General features: G+C 40.3%; 1 protein-coding gene across 1 annotated transcript in view; it reads left to right on the forward strand.

Annotated features, from left to right (window-relative positions):
* Positions 1-5,352: 5,352 nt before the first annotated feature.
* The window catches only part of ATG5 (autophagy related 5), a 73,141-nt gene continuing 58,779 nt past the window's right edge, over positions 5,353-19,714 (forward strand). Inside the window, exons 1-4 of the mRNA XM_083856017.1 lie at positions 5,353-5,421; positions 6,159-6,313; positions 11,653-11,780; positions 18,177-18,255. Coding sequence (XP_083712143.1) covers positions 6,206-6,313; positions 11,653-11,780; positions 18,177-18,255 — 315 coding nt within the window. The 5' untranslated portion in view covers positions 5,353-5,421; positions 6,159-6,205. The remainder of the gene's footprint in view (positions 5,422-6,158; positions 6,314-11,652; positions 11,781-18,176; positions 18,256-19,714) is intronic.

A 19,714-nucleotide genomic window follows, 5' to 3' on the forward strand; every position in this document is an offset into this window, starting at 1 on the left:
AATGGCTAAATTTATGTATCAAACATAGATGGAGCCAAACCTGTCCCATAGTGAGACTGTACTGACAAAGCCACTAACCTTTTTGTCAGTATTCCCAAAAGAAAAAACAGATGTGTTGGGAATCAGCATCCTACCACCTTTTGAATTCCCCTCTATGATAAGAGAAAATACTTGGCAGAAAAAGTATTACTTAATTAACATGCAGAGAGGTAAAAATATAGCAAAGTGAACAATGGGCTGTTGGCATTGTCAATATATTAAAAAAGAAAGCTTATGATCTGATCTACGTTCGTAAGAAATCTCCACATGTACATACTGTGAAAATTTTAAAAGGGATATTTCCCTTTCTCCTCACTAAGACCAAAATGTCTTCATGAGTCTACGACAAAATAGCAAAACCAAGAAAATTTGTTCAAGGTAAATAATAAGCAGCAGACCTAGAACTAGGATTTCCTAATGTCCAGTCACTTGGTTTAGCAATAAAAGATTTTTTTCATAGTCTGAAATATGACTTAGGAATTTTAAGTTAGGACTAAAATAGTAAATGTTGGTTGGAACTATATTATCTTTGAGGTCCCTTTCCAGTGCAAATCATTTTGTGATTCTATGAAATCAGCAAAGTAAAAAATAGTTAAAAACTGTGAGGGAAAGCTAGGACAGTTGTCAGCACACCTCAGTTATTTAGACAAGAAAGAGTTTAAAACTAGTCTAGAGTATTTCCAAATATATTCACTGTTACAGAAGACTAATAATAATAGGTGAGAAAAGCATGAAAGGAGAATTACATCCTAATAAGAATGATTATTTTTTTTTGCTTGCTTCCACAAACTTATAAATTAAAATTGTATCTGGAAAACAGTAAGTGCTATCTTGTAATATTTCCAGGAAGTGCTATCTTGTAATATTTCCAGGAAGTTCTCAGATGAATGAATCAGCTTCTCATGTAATTAATCAAATTAACTCTTCACCGGGAGTAGGCATCAATGAATTATTTACCTAGATATAAATAGCAGCTTTATGAGTTTCATTTGAGTCTTACTCACTGTTGCATGTTAAAAGGTGTACATTAATGATTCTCACAACTGTGTTTCATTTACACACTGAAAAGACAATATCTAGAAGATTATAGTACGATTTGCTTTCTATTGAAAACTTAGGGAAGGGAAGGGAAATCAGCAATAGTGATTGCTGATCAGTTGTTAATGAAACAACACAGGAACAGGTAAAGTTTCACGTATCTCTGTGTTTTGCCAATGATTTAATGGAGTCTGGATTTACAGAAGAGGAGCCAGGACTGAATAAATGGAATCTTTTGTCTACCCTGCAAGGCTATGTGTTATACATCCATGTATGTATAACTTACATAAATATTTCCATTATATACTTACAAACTATCCTTACTTTGTGGTATGTGTAGGTGACACAAAATACCAGCTCTATGAAAGCACCATTAAATTCATTCCATCTGATCAAAGCAATGGATATCAGTAAAACCTCTTCTAGAAAAATACAGAGAGAAATAGAATTTCATGTTTTATTTCAGGAAACTTTTCAGCAATCAAATGCTGGCATGATATGCCTTTACCAATAGGTTTTATCTTTGTAGTTACTTTGGGAAGGGGTGTTGGCCTATATGTCCGGGAAGAACTCCAGAGGTCCCTTCTGACATAAATAATACACTGATTCTGCTTACAAATCTTCATCTGCGCTACCATTACACAAAAACATAACTGCCCACAAATATGTAAACCATCTGCTCCATTTCTCTTATTTTTACTAGAATTAATGCATCTTTAATTATAATCTTGTTCTTTACAAGCATCTTTACATTCCATATGTACTCAGTAACAGGTATTTTGATTCAGCTGCCATTAGGCAATGACTCACTGCGTGTTGTCTGATGATGACGTTTAAAATGAGGGAATACTGCTCGAGGATCTTTGGAATTGGAAATATGTTTGAGGAGCTCTTTCCCTTCCAATTTAGACGAGTCACTTGTGCCTAGTGATGGTACAACTTAAAGCATTAGATAGCAATGTGACAAACAATATATCAAAGAGGTAATTCCCTTTTTGTTGTATTTATTTTGATATTACATTCTGGCAATTATTTTTAATGTTTGGATTTGGATTCTTTATTTGTAGTCATAATAGCAGAATGTAGTCATAATGGCATTCACTTCAGGTTCAGCTTCTTTGTTCAGTAGCACATCATATTTTGTGTTTATCTACAACCAACTTTGTCTCAGTAGCAGAGCCTCATTCACCAACAGAACTATTGCCTTTAAGATCTCACATGGACAATGTGTCTTGCTGTATCTGTGTCTGGTAACTGCACCAGCATGATGTTTAAATAGGAAGGTAATTTAAATAGTAAGTTATCTCACTTTATGACTTGATTCAGTTTTATTCTCTACCTGATTTCTTGTATCTAGATCCAGCAAAAGACTTGGGTGCTCAATGCAGTCCAGTTTTCAGCCTATGAAGTGGAATCCATATGCCTGAGTCAGGTGTCTGTGTTCCTTACATTACACACAAGAGAAAAATGCAAAAATAAATTAATCTGCTTGGTAGTGGTCATAAGTAATCAACAGAATGCTGACTGCACGGTCTAGCTGGCCAATGTTGTGCTTCAAGAACTGTAGTGGGGGTTAAGTAAGACCTCAGGAGGTGAGCACAGGCAGCATCAAGGAGCCACATCCTAACAGTATCCCTGACAATAGCTTGGAGACTCCTGCCTGCCTGTGAGAAAATAAAGGACCTGGCATTACCTTTAGTGATGTTGCTACAATGATCAGTCAAACCCTTCAGCCTACAGATGCTACCAAACCCACTCTTTCCTACAGGAGAGCTCTGAGGAGTTCATAGGAGGAAAGGGCAAAGACCAATCCTCCTCGATTTCCTGTAGGGATGTCCATATGTGCAAGCTTTCTGAAACCTTGCAAATCTTGTAATAAATAAAAACATTTGTATAGTTGTTTGGTGTTGGTTTTATTTGTTTGTTTTTGTCTGTTTGGTCAGGGTTTTCTGTTTGTTTATTTGTTTTTCTAGTGGTGCTGGCATCTCACAGCAGCTCTACTGGCCAGTGCACCCTCCTGAGACTGGTTTCAGCAGACCTGTAACAGCATTAAGGGGGTTCCTTGCAGAAACACACAGAGAAGCCTTTAGTAAATGTGCAGTGCTTATGGGTTGGATGTCTCTGTAATTGTGGGATTAGTTCTGTGCATGTCTCCTGCCATTCCAGCTCTGCAAAACAATCATTTCCACACCATCCACACTAATTACAACTGAGTGCACAGACAATACTTCTGGAGGAACTTCTCCCACCATCGTGCCCAACACATGCAAGGTGAGTGTAGTTGCCCACATTCAGGAGTGTAAGGGAACAAGTCCCTTCAGAGCATAAAGCAATATGTGCTCTGTGCCTTCTTTCCCTGTCCTTGGGGTAGGCCACACTAAATACTAAGTTCTTCTCCAGGTTTACAGCCGTTTGCCTCCTTTTTAAATCAATGGGTCACAGAAAACTTCAGAGAGAAGGCAAGGAAAGCTTCCTTGTGTATGTCCCAAATCACAAAAGTGTCAATGCTTAACTTTTGGTTATAGAGCACTAGCAAAAGAGATTTTTTTTTTAACCAGGCCTCATGTTTGGAATATTGTTCTACCAAAAAGAGGTCATCACTATGATCTTATTTAAACTGGGAAAAAAATTAAAATGAGCCTTTCCGACTTTTCTAATCCTTCAGATGACTGAAAAAATACTAGAGTTGTGCAAATCCCACTGCTGGCTCAGCAACACACAAACTTATTAAAATGCCACTCTTTGGGTAAACCCCGCCGAAAGCCTATAATAATTGCAGTTTAGTTCCCGAACTCCTGAGGACTCCTTCGGCAGCCGTGGCCACTGCATGACATCTGGTGGCCACAAGGCAGCACGGCCAGAACGTGGCACTACTGAAACTGCCGCCCGTGTAGCCGCCAAAACACACGGTGTCAGCTCATCCCAACGTGCCTCAACACCCGCTCCGAGATGTTCGCTGCGGTTGTAGCCTTGCCACGGAACAACTCGGCTTTGACAACTGCTAATGTGTAGCACAATAGGATACATATCTTCCTTGGGAGTTAGGATGTTCCCTCCCACCAGTGTTGATCTTCCCCTGCACTCCTGCAGTTGTAGGATATCGAGATGGGGATTTGCAGAGCGACAGAATTGTAGGAGACTTTCTTTGAAGTGCAGAGGTGGAATTCACTGTGAACTTGCACCTACTGAGCCGATAAAAACCAATCCAGAACGATGCCTCGGTATGCAAGAGATGTCATTGGCAGCAACAGGTACTCCTTGTCCTCCTGTGATCATGGTATAAAATCACACAATTACAGAATATGGAGGGTTGGAAGGGATCTTAAATATTATCTAGTCCCAATCTGCCCTGCCATGGGCAAGGACACCTCCCACTGGACTAAGTTGGTCAAGGCCTTATCCAGCCTGGCTTTGAACACTGCCAGGGTTGGGGTACCCACAACCTCCCTGAGCAGCCTATTCTAGAGCCTCCGTACCCTCACAGTAAGGAATCTCTTCCTAATACCTTAACTAAATTTCGCATCTGTCAGTTTGTGCCCATTCCTCCTTGTCCTGTCACTACAGTTCCTGACACAGAGTGCCTTTCTGGCTTCCCAGCAGGCCCCTTCAGACACTGGAAGGTTGCCATGAGGTCTCCACACAACGTCCTCCTCTCCGGGCTGTTCAGCCCCACCTTTCTCAGCTTGTCTTTGTAGAGGAGGGGCTCCAGTCCTCGTATCGACTTTATGGCCTCCTCTGGACTTGATTCATCTATCACGGTGGGTAAGATCTACTACAGAAAAAGTCACAGAATATTCTGAGTTGGAAGGGACCACCGAGTCCAATTCCTGGCCCTGCACAGACACGATGTGCCTGAAAGCATTGTCCAGACGTTTCTTAAACTCTGTGAGGCTTGGTGCTATGATTACTTCCTTGGGGAAGTAGGAAGAAGAACCATCGGGTAAGAGAAAACAGAGCGATTAAGTGCTCAAGATCCTCAAACGCGCGGTCGGCCCATCGGCTGAGCGACCTCGCCGATGCCTCAGGAGCGGGCCCACGGGCGGGCCCAGTACAGCTGCAGCCCTGCGACTCTCCAACAGCGCTCCCGGAGCGGCCCGGCACGGGCTCCACGCCCGGCTGCGGGACCGACTGGACCGACTGCCGGCTCCAGCGCTGCCCACCGGGCCGGGGCCCGCCCCGCCGCTTCCGGCTTCCGGCTTCCGGCGCCGGCGGGGGCGGGCGCGCGGGCCGGGCGGAAGCCCCGCGGCGGGCGGCGCGTGCGCGGGGGCGTGGCCGCGGCGGGGGCGGGGCCGCCGCTCAGTTCCTGCCCCGCGCGCGCGGGCGGTGTCGCCGGTCGCGACAGAGGTAACGGCCCGGCCCGGCCCGCGGCCCCGGGAGCCGCCACAGCCCCGCCACCACAGCCCCGCCACCACAGCCCGGGACACCGCGCCTGCCGCTGCCGCGCTCCCGGGCCGGCCCGGCCCCGTGGGGCGGGAGCGCCGCTGATTCACCTCGGGCGGCTGCCGGCAGTGACGGGGGCAGGGAGGTGGACAGACAGACAGACAGACAGACAGACGGACAGGTAGACAGAGCCCGCGGGGCCTGGCCCGGCCTCGGCCGCCCCCGGGTCTCAGCGCGGCGCTGGGCGATGCTGGGGCCCGTCGTGCGGCCTCGGTGACCCCCGGGCCGGTCCCCGCCGCAGAGCCCGGCTGGTCTCGGTGTTCCCGCCCGCCCCTCCGCGGACACGGACACGGCTCTGCCCCGGCCCCGGGGCCTCTCGTGGGGCGGGAGCTGCCGGCGGTAACGGGAAAGGACCTCTTGGCTCTGCGGCTGGGGCGGGATGCAGCCTTAGGGAATGCTCATTTATGTTTCACTCCTTATCCACCATGTGTTTGTAGTTGGGAACTTAATTCATCCCATTCTTTGTACCAAGTGATGCATTTAATGCTCCAGTGACAGCGTTGGGTTAGCCTGCAGGAACGTAGTTATGGGAGAACCTTTAACAAGATGTATTTTATTTGCAGTCGTGCTGACTTTTTTTTTTTTTTTTTTTTTTTTTTTTTTTTTTTTTTTTTTTGGGGTGAAATGGGTTTCATTTGTAGCTGAAGAAGCAAATTGATCTACATGTGCTTCACTGTCCATTGGAAGAATGACAGATGATAAAGATGTACTTCGAGATGTGTGGTTTGGGCGAATACCGACCTGTTTCACTCTGTATCAGGATGAGATAACTGAAAGGGAAGCTGAGCCCTACTATGTGAGTATGACAGAGGTAGTTACAAATAGTCCAAGGCCATGGTTATGTTTGTCTCCTTCATTCTCATCACATGTATACTGCATGTTCTTAAAAAACCCCACTTCTTTTCTTCTTATTCCTGGTAGCTTCTGAAAGTAAACATATACCCATGCTGTGTGACTTTATCTTTCTTCACAGCAAATGGAAAACTAAAGGCTTGTTTTACCAGTGAGAGAAACTTATCACAAATAATTAAGATCTTTGAAAAAAATTCTTAAAAAGTCAGCGAGTGAGTAGGTAAATGAGGAGGCTGGCTATGAGTTTGTATGTTCTTGGATAATGAACAGTCAAAGGGAGAGAACTTCTATTAATGCAGAAATAATTTAGTCAGACTTATGAAATCCTAAACATTAAAGTTGGTCACCCCTGTAACATAAACTCCTAATGAACACTGGCTCTGTGCATGACTTCTGCTCATTTTCTTTTCTTTAAAGTCCAGCAGCCATGAGAGATCTAGCTCAGAAATAAGAAAAGCAACTATAATGGCTAAACAGAATACTGCCTGAACAGGATTGCTAGCGGATGATGATAGGTGCATTTGAGTTTTAACATGCCTTCTATAATGATGTATTTATTTATTTATAGTGTTCTCATCAGTTTTCATTCTTTCAGCACCTAATAGACTTGCAATTGAGAAAAAATGTTAGCTGATTCAGTGAAATGCAAATTTGAAATGCAGCAAGTATATGGGAGGGAAATCTTGGACTTTTAATTTTTATGGGATTCTGAAATTCTAAAGTCTTATCCCATTCCACATTGGATAGAACTTTTTTTTTCTGTGTTCAGTAGCATCCTTGTGTCATCAGTTTCTCATTTGCATGTGTTGTTTTGAAACCTAATAAACTATTAGGGCTTTTTGTTCAGCAATAATAGTGCTCACCTTTGTATATCTTAGTTTCATCACTGGTAAAAGATAGGCACTTTACTTCATATTTGTTGACCTGTTGCCAAATGCATCTAAGCTACCTAAAAGTCTCAGACTTTAAATTATACATATGAGTTAAAATATGTTTGTATACTTTGTGTAAGAGCTACTTGAAAGGTATGAGTTTAAGTTTAGAGGTGTACAGCCTTGATCTGTTTAACATTGGCACGAAAGCCATGTTATCCTTGTGGTGTGGCCAGCTTTCTAAGTTAAGGAAATGGTTTTAAGGTAGTAGGATTTCTTTTATTTATTCCATGTAAAGTGTGCACAAAAATCTTCAATGCTTAATTCTTTCTTTCTGCAAAATGTGGTTACTCACGGATGACAGTTCTAAAATTTTAGCTTCTGAATTTTTGTGTTCACGTTAGAGGTGGTAATGCAGCTTTGTGTGTTTGGAGGGACCAAGAATTCATAGTAGTAAAAAACAGAATAGCAGTTGAGGTTTTAAGTCATGGTATATCTCTGATAGTTTCAGAGTGTTTGCATTAATGGTTTTGTTCAGATCTGGAGTGCATATGAAATAAGTCCTCATCCTTTCCACTTCCTGTGCCCAGGTTGGCATCACAGGGCAGTCAGCCCCTGGGCCAAATCATTTTCACGTGAAGCTGAAGCAGCAGATGGGCTTCAGCTGCTAATTTGGTGTACGGGAGCAAACTTGAGCTAAATCAAAGTAAAAGAACATCAAAACACCTAAAATTATGGGTAAAGTAGAAAAGTGTATGTAGTTAACATTTACAGCCCTTAACAGCAGCTCTTCAGCTTTACATGTCTCCTCTTAATTGTTAGTATAGATCGAAGCTCTGTATTCCAGACTGTCTTTCGTAGATGGAAAGACTGCATGGGAAGGAAGTACTGGAAGAAAATTAAGTTGAGAGAGGATACAGGATTCTACTCTGAGGAATTTGCTTTATAAAGAAGAAAGATGGCATAGACTTGGAGGGTGAGAGGTTAGAAAAACAACCCAGAGTCTGTGGGATGGATTTTGGATTTTGGTTTTTGTGAGTGGTGTGACAGGAGAGCCCTGTCTGTCAGGTGGGTTAGTGCAGCACAGGAGTTGAAGCATGTGTATATCACCTTCTGGCACTGCACAGGGGTAGGGCAAGTAATTTAAAATTACTTGTCTATCTTTTGAAAAGAGTGGTGATGTAAAGACTGGGCAGCTCTGGTAAAACACTGTCCTGTGTCTTAATATAGTCATGTAGGGTGGCTTTCTGCAGTTATGCTAGAAATATTGTTTGGAGTGTTTAATGCAGATGCTTGTGTTTTGGGTGGCAGTGTATTTAGGAACAGTTTGCTTGAACTACTTTTGTTGCTGATTGATCTGATTTTTCTCTTATCCTAAAATTGTTATGCATTTTATTTTTAAATTATGTACCGTTTACCTCTTGTTGCAAGTAACAGTTAAAAAGAAAAGAATGAAAGAAGTGTACAGGAAGCAGAGACTCATTGGCTGAGACTTGTCAGATACATAAAGAACAAAATTAGAGCAGGATGCAGTCTTTGAATGATGCTCTGCCCAAGAGACTGGTCTTTATCAGGACCACTCTTTAGCTTGCTTTGTGTCGAAAGTATTTTGTAAAGATACCTGTAGGAGAGAGCAACATGAAGCCATTCCACGTTAAGATGTTTTGTTTCATCTCCCTTAACACTTTAGTGATCAGACCAGTCCAGTTCTTGTTAAATCTGTAATTTTTCTGTTTTGGTGCTTTGCATGTAAAAATACTGCATGGTCTGCAACAAAACCTGTGGATATGCCTGGAGAGGTACTCTTTACACAGTGTTATATTGCAAGCATATACTCAGGCATTAGGAGTTCTTTGTATTTAATTTAATCTCCTGGTTAATAGGAAAACATTCCTGGCTATTGTGACTAAATACTGTAGCAATACATAATATTCAAAAGGAAGGTGTTGCTGTTTGTGTAATTTTTGGGATGACATTTAGGGATGGTTGTGAGGATTTATTCTGCTTGGTGATGTATTTGGACATTTACTTTTCTTAATTTAATGAAGAGAACTCATTTTATTTGTTATCTTTCAGTGGGTGAGGAAGGGATATTTAGAGGGGTAATAAGGTGAAAATGTGTTTAAACTGCTCTTAAGGATCTCACTTAACAGATTTAGTATACTTGTAAATCTAAGATAATTAAAGCTAGAAAAGTGGTAGAATTGGATCCTTTAATTTCTCCTATGGAAGGGGATAACAATATTAAGGTAAACGAACTGGAGGGACCCAACAAAGAATTCAGTAGGTTCTACAAATTCTCAGCATCCCTGAAAAACAGGTCATTCCTGTTAACCTGATTAACTGTTGGGTTTTGTACTGTTGTACAGTTTCTGTTGAGACCTTTTGGGAGTGCTGGCCATGTTCTGTTAAATTCAGTTGAATGCTGTTTGGTTATTTCTGTGCTCTCTAATTGTCTTGAAGTAGAAACTGGGTTGTTCTTTCACAATATAAACAGAAGTAGAATATTTTACAGAGGAAGTTATGCAGTTTAAAGGGTTATGTGAAACACTTGCAATTAATAATGCTTTAAAATATTTATCAATTCCAACATGGCTGTGCTACATGCAACATGCTGAAAGTTGGCTTTTGTAAGACTCCTAGAAAGTCTCATCAGAGTACACAAGCATTAAATTAACTGTACCTATCATGCAGAAGTAACATGAAATTATTACCAAAAATATGTGGGTTTGATTGGTATAGTCTGGACTGTATTGTCTCAAGAACAATCAGTGAAGATACGTGGAATTAGGTAAATAAAGGATAAGCTTATGTTGTCATTCAAGTCATTAAAATACCGAACAATTCTTACTTGAACATGTACATTACTTCATTGAGTTTTATTTGCCTTTTAAAAATGAAGGCTATGTTTTGATTACATTGCTCCTATGAAGCAAGGTAGAAATAGTGTGATGATGGTAATAAAAGCAGCAGTTGGAAAAAGAAAACCATATGGTACATGAAAATGGAGTGTTAACTGATATGATGACTGTGATAGTGGTGAGAGTTGGCCTTATGTAATTTTATAAAATTGTAAAATTTAGCTGTGTCACAGATGTAACCTAATGCAGCATTATCAAAAAGATGAATTCCAGGAACTTAATGTACTCTCCATATTTCTTTATGAATTGGGTATTTACAAATTGTAGTATCATGACCAAAATATTATCTGATTTATATATCCAAGTGTGGTCTAATTGTTGGAGAAATTCTGGAAGAATGTTGTGTCAGAGATCAAGCTTTTTGTCAGGCAAAATATATCCTTATATGATTTGGGATGTCTATACTGCAGACATGGACTTAGGGCCTGGCATTATTCATATACTATAAAGAAAATACTTTAAGAAACAACACTGGTTATGAGGAACACTGGAAAACAAATGTTTCTCTAAACATACAAATTATAACCTATATATACCTTAGACCCATTACAGGATGGATACTATTAATTTAAAATGTCTGCTCTAAAGTGATTGATATTTTACAGGGAGGTTAATATTTACTCAGTGAGATACTGAAAAGCATTGTTTGTTAATGCTAATGGATTGATTTATCTCTAGTAAATGTGCCACACAGTCATCAGTCAATTCACTGATTGATACAGAGTGCTTAACCACTCCTGTCCATAGGGCTTAAAAAAAAAAAAAAAGACAGTAGGGAAGATGTTGCAAATAAAAATAGCACAATGTTCTGATTTGGATAGGATACACTTGAGAAAAGAAGATAGTATATGACAGAGCTGTAAGAATGTGTCTTGATTCAACTCACATTTACAGTTTTCTTTCTCTTTTTAGTTGCTGGGTGGAGGTTAAATAGTGGAAGAATAGTAGTCTTGACTAATAGGTTGAACTGACAAACCCAGTGCAAAGAAAATGGAAATTGCTAGCTATTGGAAGTACAAAACACTTGGAAACCAAATCCTTAAGCATCTAGTTTTTGTTGGGTTTTTTTCCTGATGTAGGAATTTCCATTTTGAAACTCAAACACAGTTGCTCATTCTTTTCAATAAGAAGTTAGAATCTCTTCTTATGTGTTCATATGAAAAAGATTTAAAACATCATTATTTAAATACAGAAAAGCAGAAATTGAAGTCCACTGTTCTCCCCCCAACCCCACTGAAAGAATCAAAAGCTTAATTTTTTACTTGGTGTTAATATATTGGATACTGGTATTCTGCATCTTCTGAGTACATAATTTTATAACCTTTCATTGACCATTAAAAAGTAAACTGTCTAAAAGACCTCTTACTTTAAAAAGGGGAAGAAGAGAATGCTAACTGAATTTTGGTTATGAAAATGCATTCTTGTTACAGTTTTTTTATTAGGTTTTTGTATTTTATTTACGCTTAAAGCTTCTATATTTTTTTCTTCAGTTGCTTTTGCCAAGGATAAGCTACTTGACACTGGTAACAGACAAAGTGAAGAAACACTTCCAGAAAGTTATGAGACAAGAGGAAGTTAGTGAAATATGGTTTGAATATGAAGGTACACCACTGAAATGGTGAGTTTATTGAACTTTGTACTCTATGCAGTTTGTCATGTAGAGAGTTCCCAGTTCAGCACAATGTCAGTAGTTTTCCTAAAGTAATCACTCTCTTGGCTTTCAAAGATGGCAAGAGAGGAAGACCGTAAGAAATACATGTTTTTGGGGAAAAAGAAAAGAAGGTTTAACATTGAACTTTTTTTTATATTCTGCCTGATTTTTACTGTATGCATAAGACAGAGGTGTTGTGCTGCTCTCACTGGTTTTGTTCTTGTTCAGAATGCTTGTGGTTTTGGCTTTACCACTGCTTGCAGCAGAATTGCCAAATCTTCCTTTCATATTCCACCTTCCTAGAAGATGTCTAGTAACACAGATAGGAAGTAGTATTTCTAGAGTCTGAATGCAAACAGCTTATATGCATGATGGTAATAAAACAGGAGTAGCCTTCACTCTTCACTGGTGTGATATGTGCTTGCCCTGTAAAAATCTAATATTGATCTGCAAGCATTTGTTGAATTCAATTAGTTCAAGTTTACTGAACTAATGGCTGTTGATTCTGTTTTTTTATTTTGTCCTGTTGTCTATTAAAACTATCTTCTTTTGGGTTTTTAGTTTGTTGGGTTTTTTTGTGGGAGGTTAGGGACTTGGAGTCATACTGTTTTATTTAATTATTTTTCATAAATACTTTTCATCAGGTTTTCTACTTCTGCTGTTAAAGAGTTTTAAAGAAAATATTTTGAGAGCTGTAGTGTTTGCTAGTTCTGTGTAGATAGTATCAGCCCTTCAGAAGGTATATAGTATTTTGAATGGTGAAGAGATTTTTATCTCTTTTTATTTCTTGTATCATCATAGGAAAGAAAAGTGATTTTTTTTAATCTTATTGAACTTGGATTGTCTTGTGATTAGCAAGCATCATATCATGGAGGCCCTGTAGATTTGGTGATGCAGTAGGTCTGTTCTGGTCTATTCTTTCTTTGAGACCCAACCTAGTGTAAAGCTTGAAAATATGTAAATAGAAACCCTTAAAAATGATCCCTTTAAACTTTTACTATAACTGACTGGCAAAACAAGCTTTAGACAAATAAATAAATTATCTTGAATTTAACAAGAAGTGGTGCCTTATGTGGCATAGTAATGTTGAGTCATGGATACTACCTAAATAAACAGCAAGGTACCACATTTATCCTAGTGTGTTCATAATCCCAGGTAAATATTGGAAGAAAACTAGTTTTCACTGAAGTTGTAACAAAGGAAAGAGAGGCTTTGTACTTCAACCAAAAGTAGATCTGTATTTTCTGTAAGTTTTCAAATACCATGATGTTTAAACTCAAATAAAAAAAAATAACTGTACAATATAGGTCTAGAATAAAAATGTAGCTTGTGATTCTAAAATTAAATGAAGAGTTATTAAATTCGCTGAACGTAAAAATGAAAATAAATAGTGTAATGATGATCTGCTAATTAAGGCTCTCATCTTTCAGAAAAACTAAGCCTATTCTGCCAGGAACAGCTCCCCTGATTTTGGTGGAACTGCTATTCTAAGGAAAGTGCTATTTGTAAACCAGTATTTTAGGAGAATGGTAATCCCCTAAAGAGCCAAAGCTTCTTCTGGGGGAAGACTCAAACATCAGAATTGAGAATTAGATTGAGCTAGTGGTTGGTAGAGAGAGAATAGTGGGCATTAACATTTAATCTTTTTAGCTATGACTTGTGCATTCAGAATCAAATAGAACTTGTTTATAATATTGTTTATTCTAATTATTTATTTTGCCCTTATTGCTTACAGTCTGTGCAGTTTTATACCTAGTTGAGATGAAGTTTTTATCTGTTCAGATGCAGCTCTTCCATTTTCCAGTGAGATTTTGGAGGCAGTCTGAAATATAGTTTCAGCTTCAGGCTCTGCAGTGCATGGGTCAAGTTCTTAAAGGAGAGTTGATGCTCACTAGGCCTGGACTTACATGGGACTGGGTTCTTTGTCCTGCTGAGAGTGTTGGGACAGGGGAAGATGGATTCTTTGCCTGCAGGAGGTGTGTGCTGGGGTCTGTGTCACCGAGGTAAGGAGTTTTGGGAAGAGATTATCGGACTGTGCAGCATTAGAGACTACAGAAGGAAATGGATCAAACCTCAGATCATCCTGCAGCTATGAGAGACTAAACCTACAGCCACACTGAAGGAGATGCAGGCAAAGGCTGTGGTTACTGGATTAGGAAACAGTCTTGTAACACTTGGAAGAGCTGGAAGTTTTTGACTTCTTGCAACAGAAAGAGTGTTCCTTCTACACTTGCAGTTTTCTTAGTACAGCACAGGTTCAGTGCTCTGGCTGTAGGTGAAGGACTGAAAGTGTTGTCCAGTTATGCATCTGATATGGCTGAACCTGAACTGTGTAGGAGCACCAGGAGGAAATGAAAAATTTGGTCAAAAGTCTGTATTCTGCTTACTGTCTTTTCTCCAGGACTTTTAACTCTGCCATTTTATGGTCAGTGCAGCTGAAGCTGCCACTGATTATCACAACTCTTTTGTCTTAATGGATAAGTAACGTATTCAGCTTTGGGTTATCTCTGGTTCATCCAGTGTCTGTATCAAGAAATCTTGACTACTTATGTCCTGCTGTGTTGCTTTTCCAGCAGATGTGAGAGATTAACAGGAACCAGGATCTGTATTGTAGACACTTAGCGAGTTGTTTAAAGAAGACTATTTATTTTCTCACCTGGATTGCATGATCTGTTGCCCTTACTAGTCCCTCCTCTGTTCCTGAACCACAAGAGCTCAACCAACCTGTTGTCTGTCCAATTAAGTTTCATACATCTAAGTTGCTCCCTGACATGGAAGACAACCCTCTGTCCTCATCTGCCCTGCCTGCCTTTACTAAACAGCTTATGTCTGTCCTTCCACAGCAGTATTCCAATTGTGCAAGCTGTCTCACTGTACCTCAGGTACAGTGCCCAACACTCCCAGTAATGTCATAGCATGTGCAGCTCTAGTTTTCCCAGGTTGTTTCCCAAGCTATGTGCCCTATGTAGGTACTTGTGATGGGCTTTCTTCTACCTTCTTTTATCACTTTGACATCTCCCTTGTAGCTGTCACCTTTCACCACTTGCTATCCACCCAATGATTTCTATTTATGTGTGGGTTGCTATTTACACTTCTGTTGTATATGGTCTAAAGCTCTCACCAGGTCGGGCAACCTTAAAGCAAAATATATTTTCTCTGACTTGGGTAGATTCCATCTCTCCCTAGCTGTCCGTTATCTCTAAAGAGTATCCTATGTCTGTAAAAGCCAAGTAAGTTATTGTTGCACCAGCTGCATAACCAGCTCCCGACCTGCAGTCCCCTCTCTGAACCTGTCTCCTTTAATGGCAAAATTGTGGCGATGCCTCCTTGCCCCTAGAACTTGTAGAGTCACTTTTGATACTCTCAGGGGTTCTGTTGCAGCACTTAAAATTTATGCCCATGTGGATAAACAGTAAGGACTAATAAGCCAAGCAGAGGGCAACTTAGCCAGTGTGCAACTTTTTAACAAGCAGCAAACCTCTGCAGGTTAACAAATAAAGTTGGCAGATGAGGCTCCCCTGCAGGATGGAGTCTCCTAGTGCTGTAATTGCTTTCTCTGGCTGTGGGTGTGCTGTTCAAACAGCTCTGATGCTTCCTCAGAACTTCCAATCTCTTGTCTCTGAAGCACTGCCAGTGGTTGGAGAAGGCCTGTTCTCTCTTGGTCAGAGGTTAAGGAAACTTTTCTGTCTGTCCATCTGGGGGCTGCTCTGGCAGTCACACACTGGGACCAGCTGAGCTGGGGCCGAGGCCCCTTTGCAGCAGGCGGCTCCAGGGAGCTGGTGGGTGCCTCACTTGACTCCCTGCCCACAGTCAGACAAGGTTTCCTTACCCACTCAACCCTCTATTTCCCATAGCAGAGCCTCAGGCATCTGGATCCTTAAAAGACCTTAGTCATGGTGTAACAACAGAACAACAGCTTGAACTGGTGCCCCTGAGCAGGGACCCCAAACCAAGGAACCTCTGAGCTTTTATACCCTCACAATCTGTGTGGGATAATGTGGGGCTTTTTCCTCTGTGTCATTGGCTCCTGCTGTGTCCCTGAGTGTCCAGTCACCTGGCAGGGCCACAGGTCCCTGTGCCCTTTTCTGTGCTAAGGGTCAGCACCAGTTTTGGCCTCCTGCTTGGGGATCCCATCACCCAGAGCTCAACATGCAGCTCCCTCTGCAGCTGTGCACTGAGCTACTGGCACTGAACAGATTCCTCAACACCAGAGTTCACACAACTCTGGTCATCCCCATCCTGTGAGTCCCCGCTGACCCCTCCAATGACTGCTGACACTTTCTCTCCAGATTCTCATCTCTGTGAGATCTTGGTGAAGATGCCATTAATGTCTATATCTTCCCTGTTGCTGTGCAGCCTCCTGACTTCATACAGCTCCTTAGCTTGGTGACATACCTCCTCACGAATGTGCACCTCCTCTAGGCAAGGATATTTCCTCTACTTGCTCCAACTCTCAGGAGAGGTCCCAAGCTCTCCTGGCAGCTTGAAACCTGGAGAGCTGCAGCCTTTCTCAGGAGCCCTTCCTGAGTGGTGCCACTGTGTGCTGGAGTAGTTTCTTCAGCAGATGCTAGAGGATGACACCTGCAGCTTGTTTCCATCCTGTCTGAGCACTTGCACATGGCTTTCAGTAGAGTTTTTGTCCCTTTTGTGTGGGTTAGGTTCTAGCCCTGGTAATTGTATCGGTGGCTCTCTAGTACCAACTGGATGGATGCTTGACCCTTCCTGTTCATAAATTAACAGAAGACAAAAGGTCAAAGCACCATTTAATCAGGGATCTATTAACTCTGCAAAGCACAGGGATTTTACTGAAGAAATTTGATTACATGAACTTCACTTTGTAATCTTAACTGATTAGAAAATACAGATGTAGGCCAAGACCTGATGCAGGAGTTTTTGTATGGTTTTTTGGTTGTGGTTTTATTTTTCTTAGTTATCTGTTTTGTTGTATAAGCTGGAAATAACTGGAAGTCATAGTTCATGTTGAAAAATTGTATTTGTTTAATTATCAAATACAATTTTTGTTACTTAACTCACTTGGAAAAACACTCTTTCATGGAACTCTTGCTGAATCCCTGTTAAGGGTTTAGGCCATGATTGGCAGTTAGTAGTAAAAATCTTCATGGAATAAACTTGAGCATTAGTAGTGAATCAGGATAAATCTGGATACGCATCCAGATATTCTCAGGTAAGCTCAGGAACTGTAGTAATATTTTGGGTTTTATTTTCCTGTTGTTGTGAATTTGTCTTAGCTTTGGGGTGGCTCACCCGTAGAGGGTGCTAAAGCACTGTTGTGTGAGAGTTTCACCGATGTGGAAAATGGCTTGGCACAGGTGCTGTTACAGCCACACTCTCGGTTAGTACTCTTGGGACTTTCAGAACTTATGTACGTGCTTGGGTCTGGGACCTGTGACCAGTCCCATTTAATTCAGTGAAACTGCTGACTTTACAGTTCAGCATGTGTTTCTCTCTTTGTAGAATGAAAAGCTAGTAATGCTCTTTAGGTTGCGATTTTTGAAAGATGGGAGAATGGGTCTTGGTATGCTGAATGCAAAAAAAAAAAAAATTATCAAGAACCTTTCCAATATTTATGTGTGAGAAAACTGAACAAAAAGCTTTTTTTACAATGCCTGTGGAGGTTTTGTGTGTGTGATGCATGTTCCATGTACTGCTGGGGGCTGTATATTCTAATGAATTTAAAGGAGAGAAAGCTATGAGATGGAAGTGAATACTTGTCAGAGGCAAGCTTTTTTTGTGTAACTCCTTTAATCTAGAATACCATTGAAAAACAAAACTCCAATTAATCTTTTCCTCCCCTTTCATTCTTCTTAATTTGATAGTAAAGATACAGAGTTGATCGTGGTCTATTGTCTTTCAGCCATTTTACAGGTGCTTAATTTTTTCACTCTTCTACTTATTCTCTGCATTGATATATCAGATGTCAGAAGGAAAGGGTGTTAAGGGTCATTGTGGTATGAACCCAGGACACTCAAGCACCTGAAAGCATGTGTGCTTTTCTGTCAGACCTGCTATTCCTGGTCTGATGCTTTTTACCAAAAATACTGTTTTGGAAGGTTCCGCAAAGCAGCTGTAGGCCACTTAAGGCTGTTGCAAAAGTAGCAGTGTTTTGTGGGCACAGCTTGGAGACCACTAGTTTAGATATTGAACATGTACATTCCAGACTTGATTCTGCCTATCAGTCATCTAAACTTGCCTGTTTAACTTTTCTAAGTAAGCAATAATGAATGCTAATTGTGGGAGTCAAACAGCTATTTTGTGTGTGTGTATAAATGCAGGTATGTTAACTGTGATACATAGAATTAAATGCATGGCTTCTATATTAAATTAATATCTTGCAATTTTCAGGCATTACCCAATTGGTTTACTCTTTGATCTCCATGCATCAAATACAGCCCTTCCTTGGAGCATCACGGTACATTTCAAGGTAAATTGATAAAGACCCTTTTTTAAGAACAAGTGAGCATGAGATTGCATGATATTTGGAAGCTAGGAAAAGGTTCCATAACTCTTTTATAAAGCATATGAATGGTGTGATTTGAAAGGGAGAATACCCATTGTTCAGGAAGCATTTAAAGGTTACTGTAAACCTGCAGCTATTTTCTGTGAGATTATGTGTGCTTTTACTAGACTTTCCGCAAAAAAATATTCTATTATAATCTCAAAATACAAAATTGTGTTTCAAATTATGGGGCTTATGATAGAAAAACTTTCTATAGTCTTTTTTATTTAATTGGCTTGAGTTGACGAATATTGGTAAGATTAAGAAGTGCTTGTCCTTTTAGGCAAATATGAGCATGGATACGAGATGCTGTAGAAATCTTTGAAGTCAGGGAATGTTGTTGTACTTAATGTTGATCCATTTTAGGGAACTGAGTGAAATGAGTTTGGTCTTGTGACAGCTTAGTCACAGGAGAGGCATTATTTTGATTATGCATTGTAAACCCATTAGGTATGACTTAATAGCACTACTGATCTTTGCTCAGAATGGAACTTGAACAGGGTTAGCTTTGGTGCAGGCTTCTTGTATGCTCTGAAATGCACTGAGACAGTAATTCCAGGTGTGTTTTGAAGTCAGAAGCACAATTACAAATCATAATATTTAACTTTGAAATGTTAATTTCTCCATTGTAAGGGAGACAGTTCAGTAGGAAAACTGATCTGAAGGACAGCACTACATTAATAGGCTTGACTGTAGTGCATGAGAGATTTGAGGGAAATGAAAAGCCTATTGGGAAGTACTTGAACATTGAATGTTTTCATTGAGACAATTCTCAAAGGTGTGTTAGAAAAGCTTTTTCCATCAGTAATTGATTCTTTTTGGAAGTGTACACTGAAACCATACATTTTATGATGTGTATTTCTACATGTTGAAACTTCTAAAATGACTGACTTAATGGATCTGAAGCTGGGGATGTTTTTGAAACCATTGTAATTGCTACACTTGTCTGATAAATGTCAGAGACTTGGGATGAGGAAACTTCCAGAATGTTCTGAAGAAAATGTAGGGCGTCTAGTTTCATAAATCATGGTTTAATTGTTATGTTCTAGGAGCTCTGGGATATTAACAGTGGCCATGTGGGGATGTTGCCATCACAAAGTAGAGGTATCTTGAGTATTAAGTTGCAGCACCACAGTGCTTTTTAATCAGCCATATAAATGTCACTTTAATGTCCTTTTGTTAATGCTTGCCAAAAGATGAGCTACTTTTAGTTTTTCTCAAAGGTGTACATTAAAGATCAGCAAAAATAATTAACTGCTATGGTAATTTTATTTTAAAAGTTGATGTAATTTAGTAATGCAATACTGTGGAGTTAGCACCTGCATAATCTCTCTCTTCCTATTTTGATGTAATCTGAAAGTTTATTTAAATAAAACCCCTCTGA

Source organism: Zosterops lateralis, assembly GCF_965231275.1.
Source record: "Zosterops lateralis genome assembly, chromosome: 3".
Taxonomy (NCBI): Eukaryota; Metazoa; Chordata; class Aves; order Passeriformes; family Zosteropidae; genus Zosterops; species Zosterops lateralis.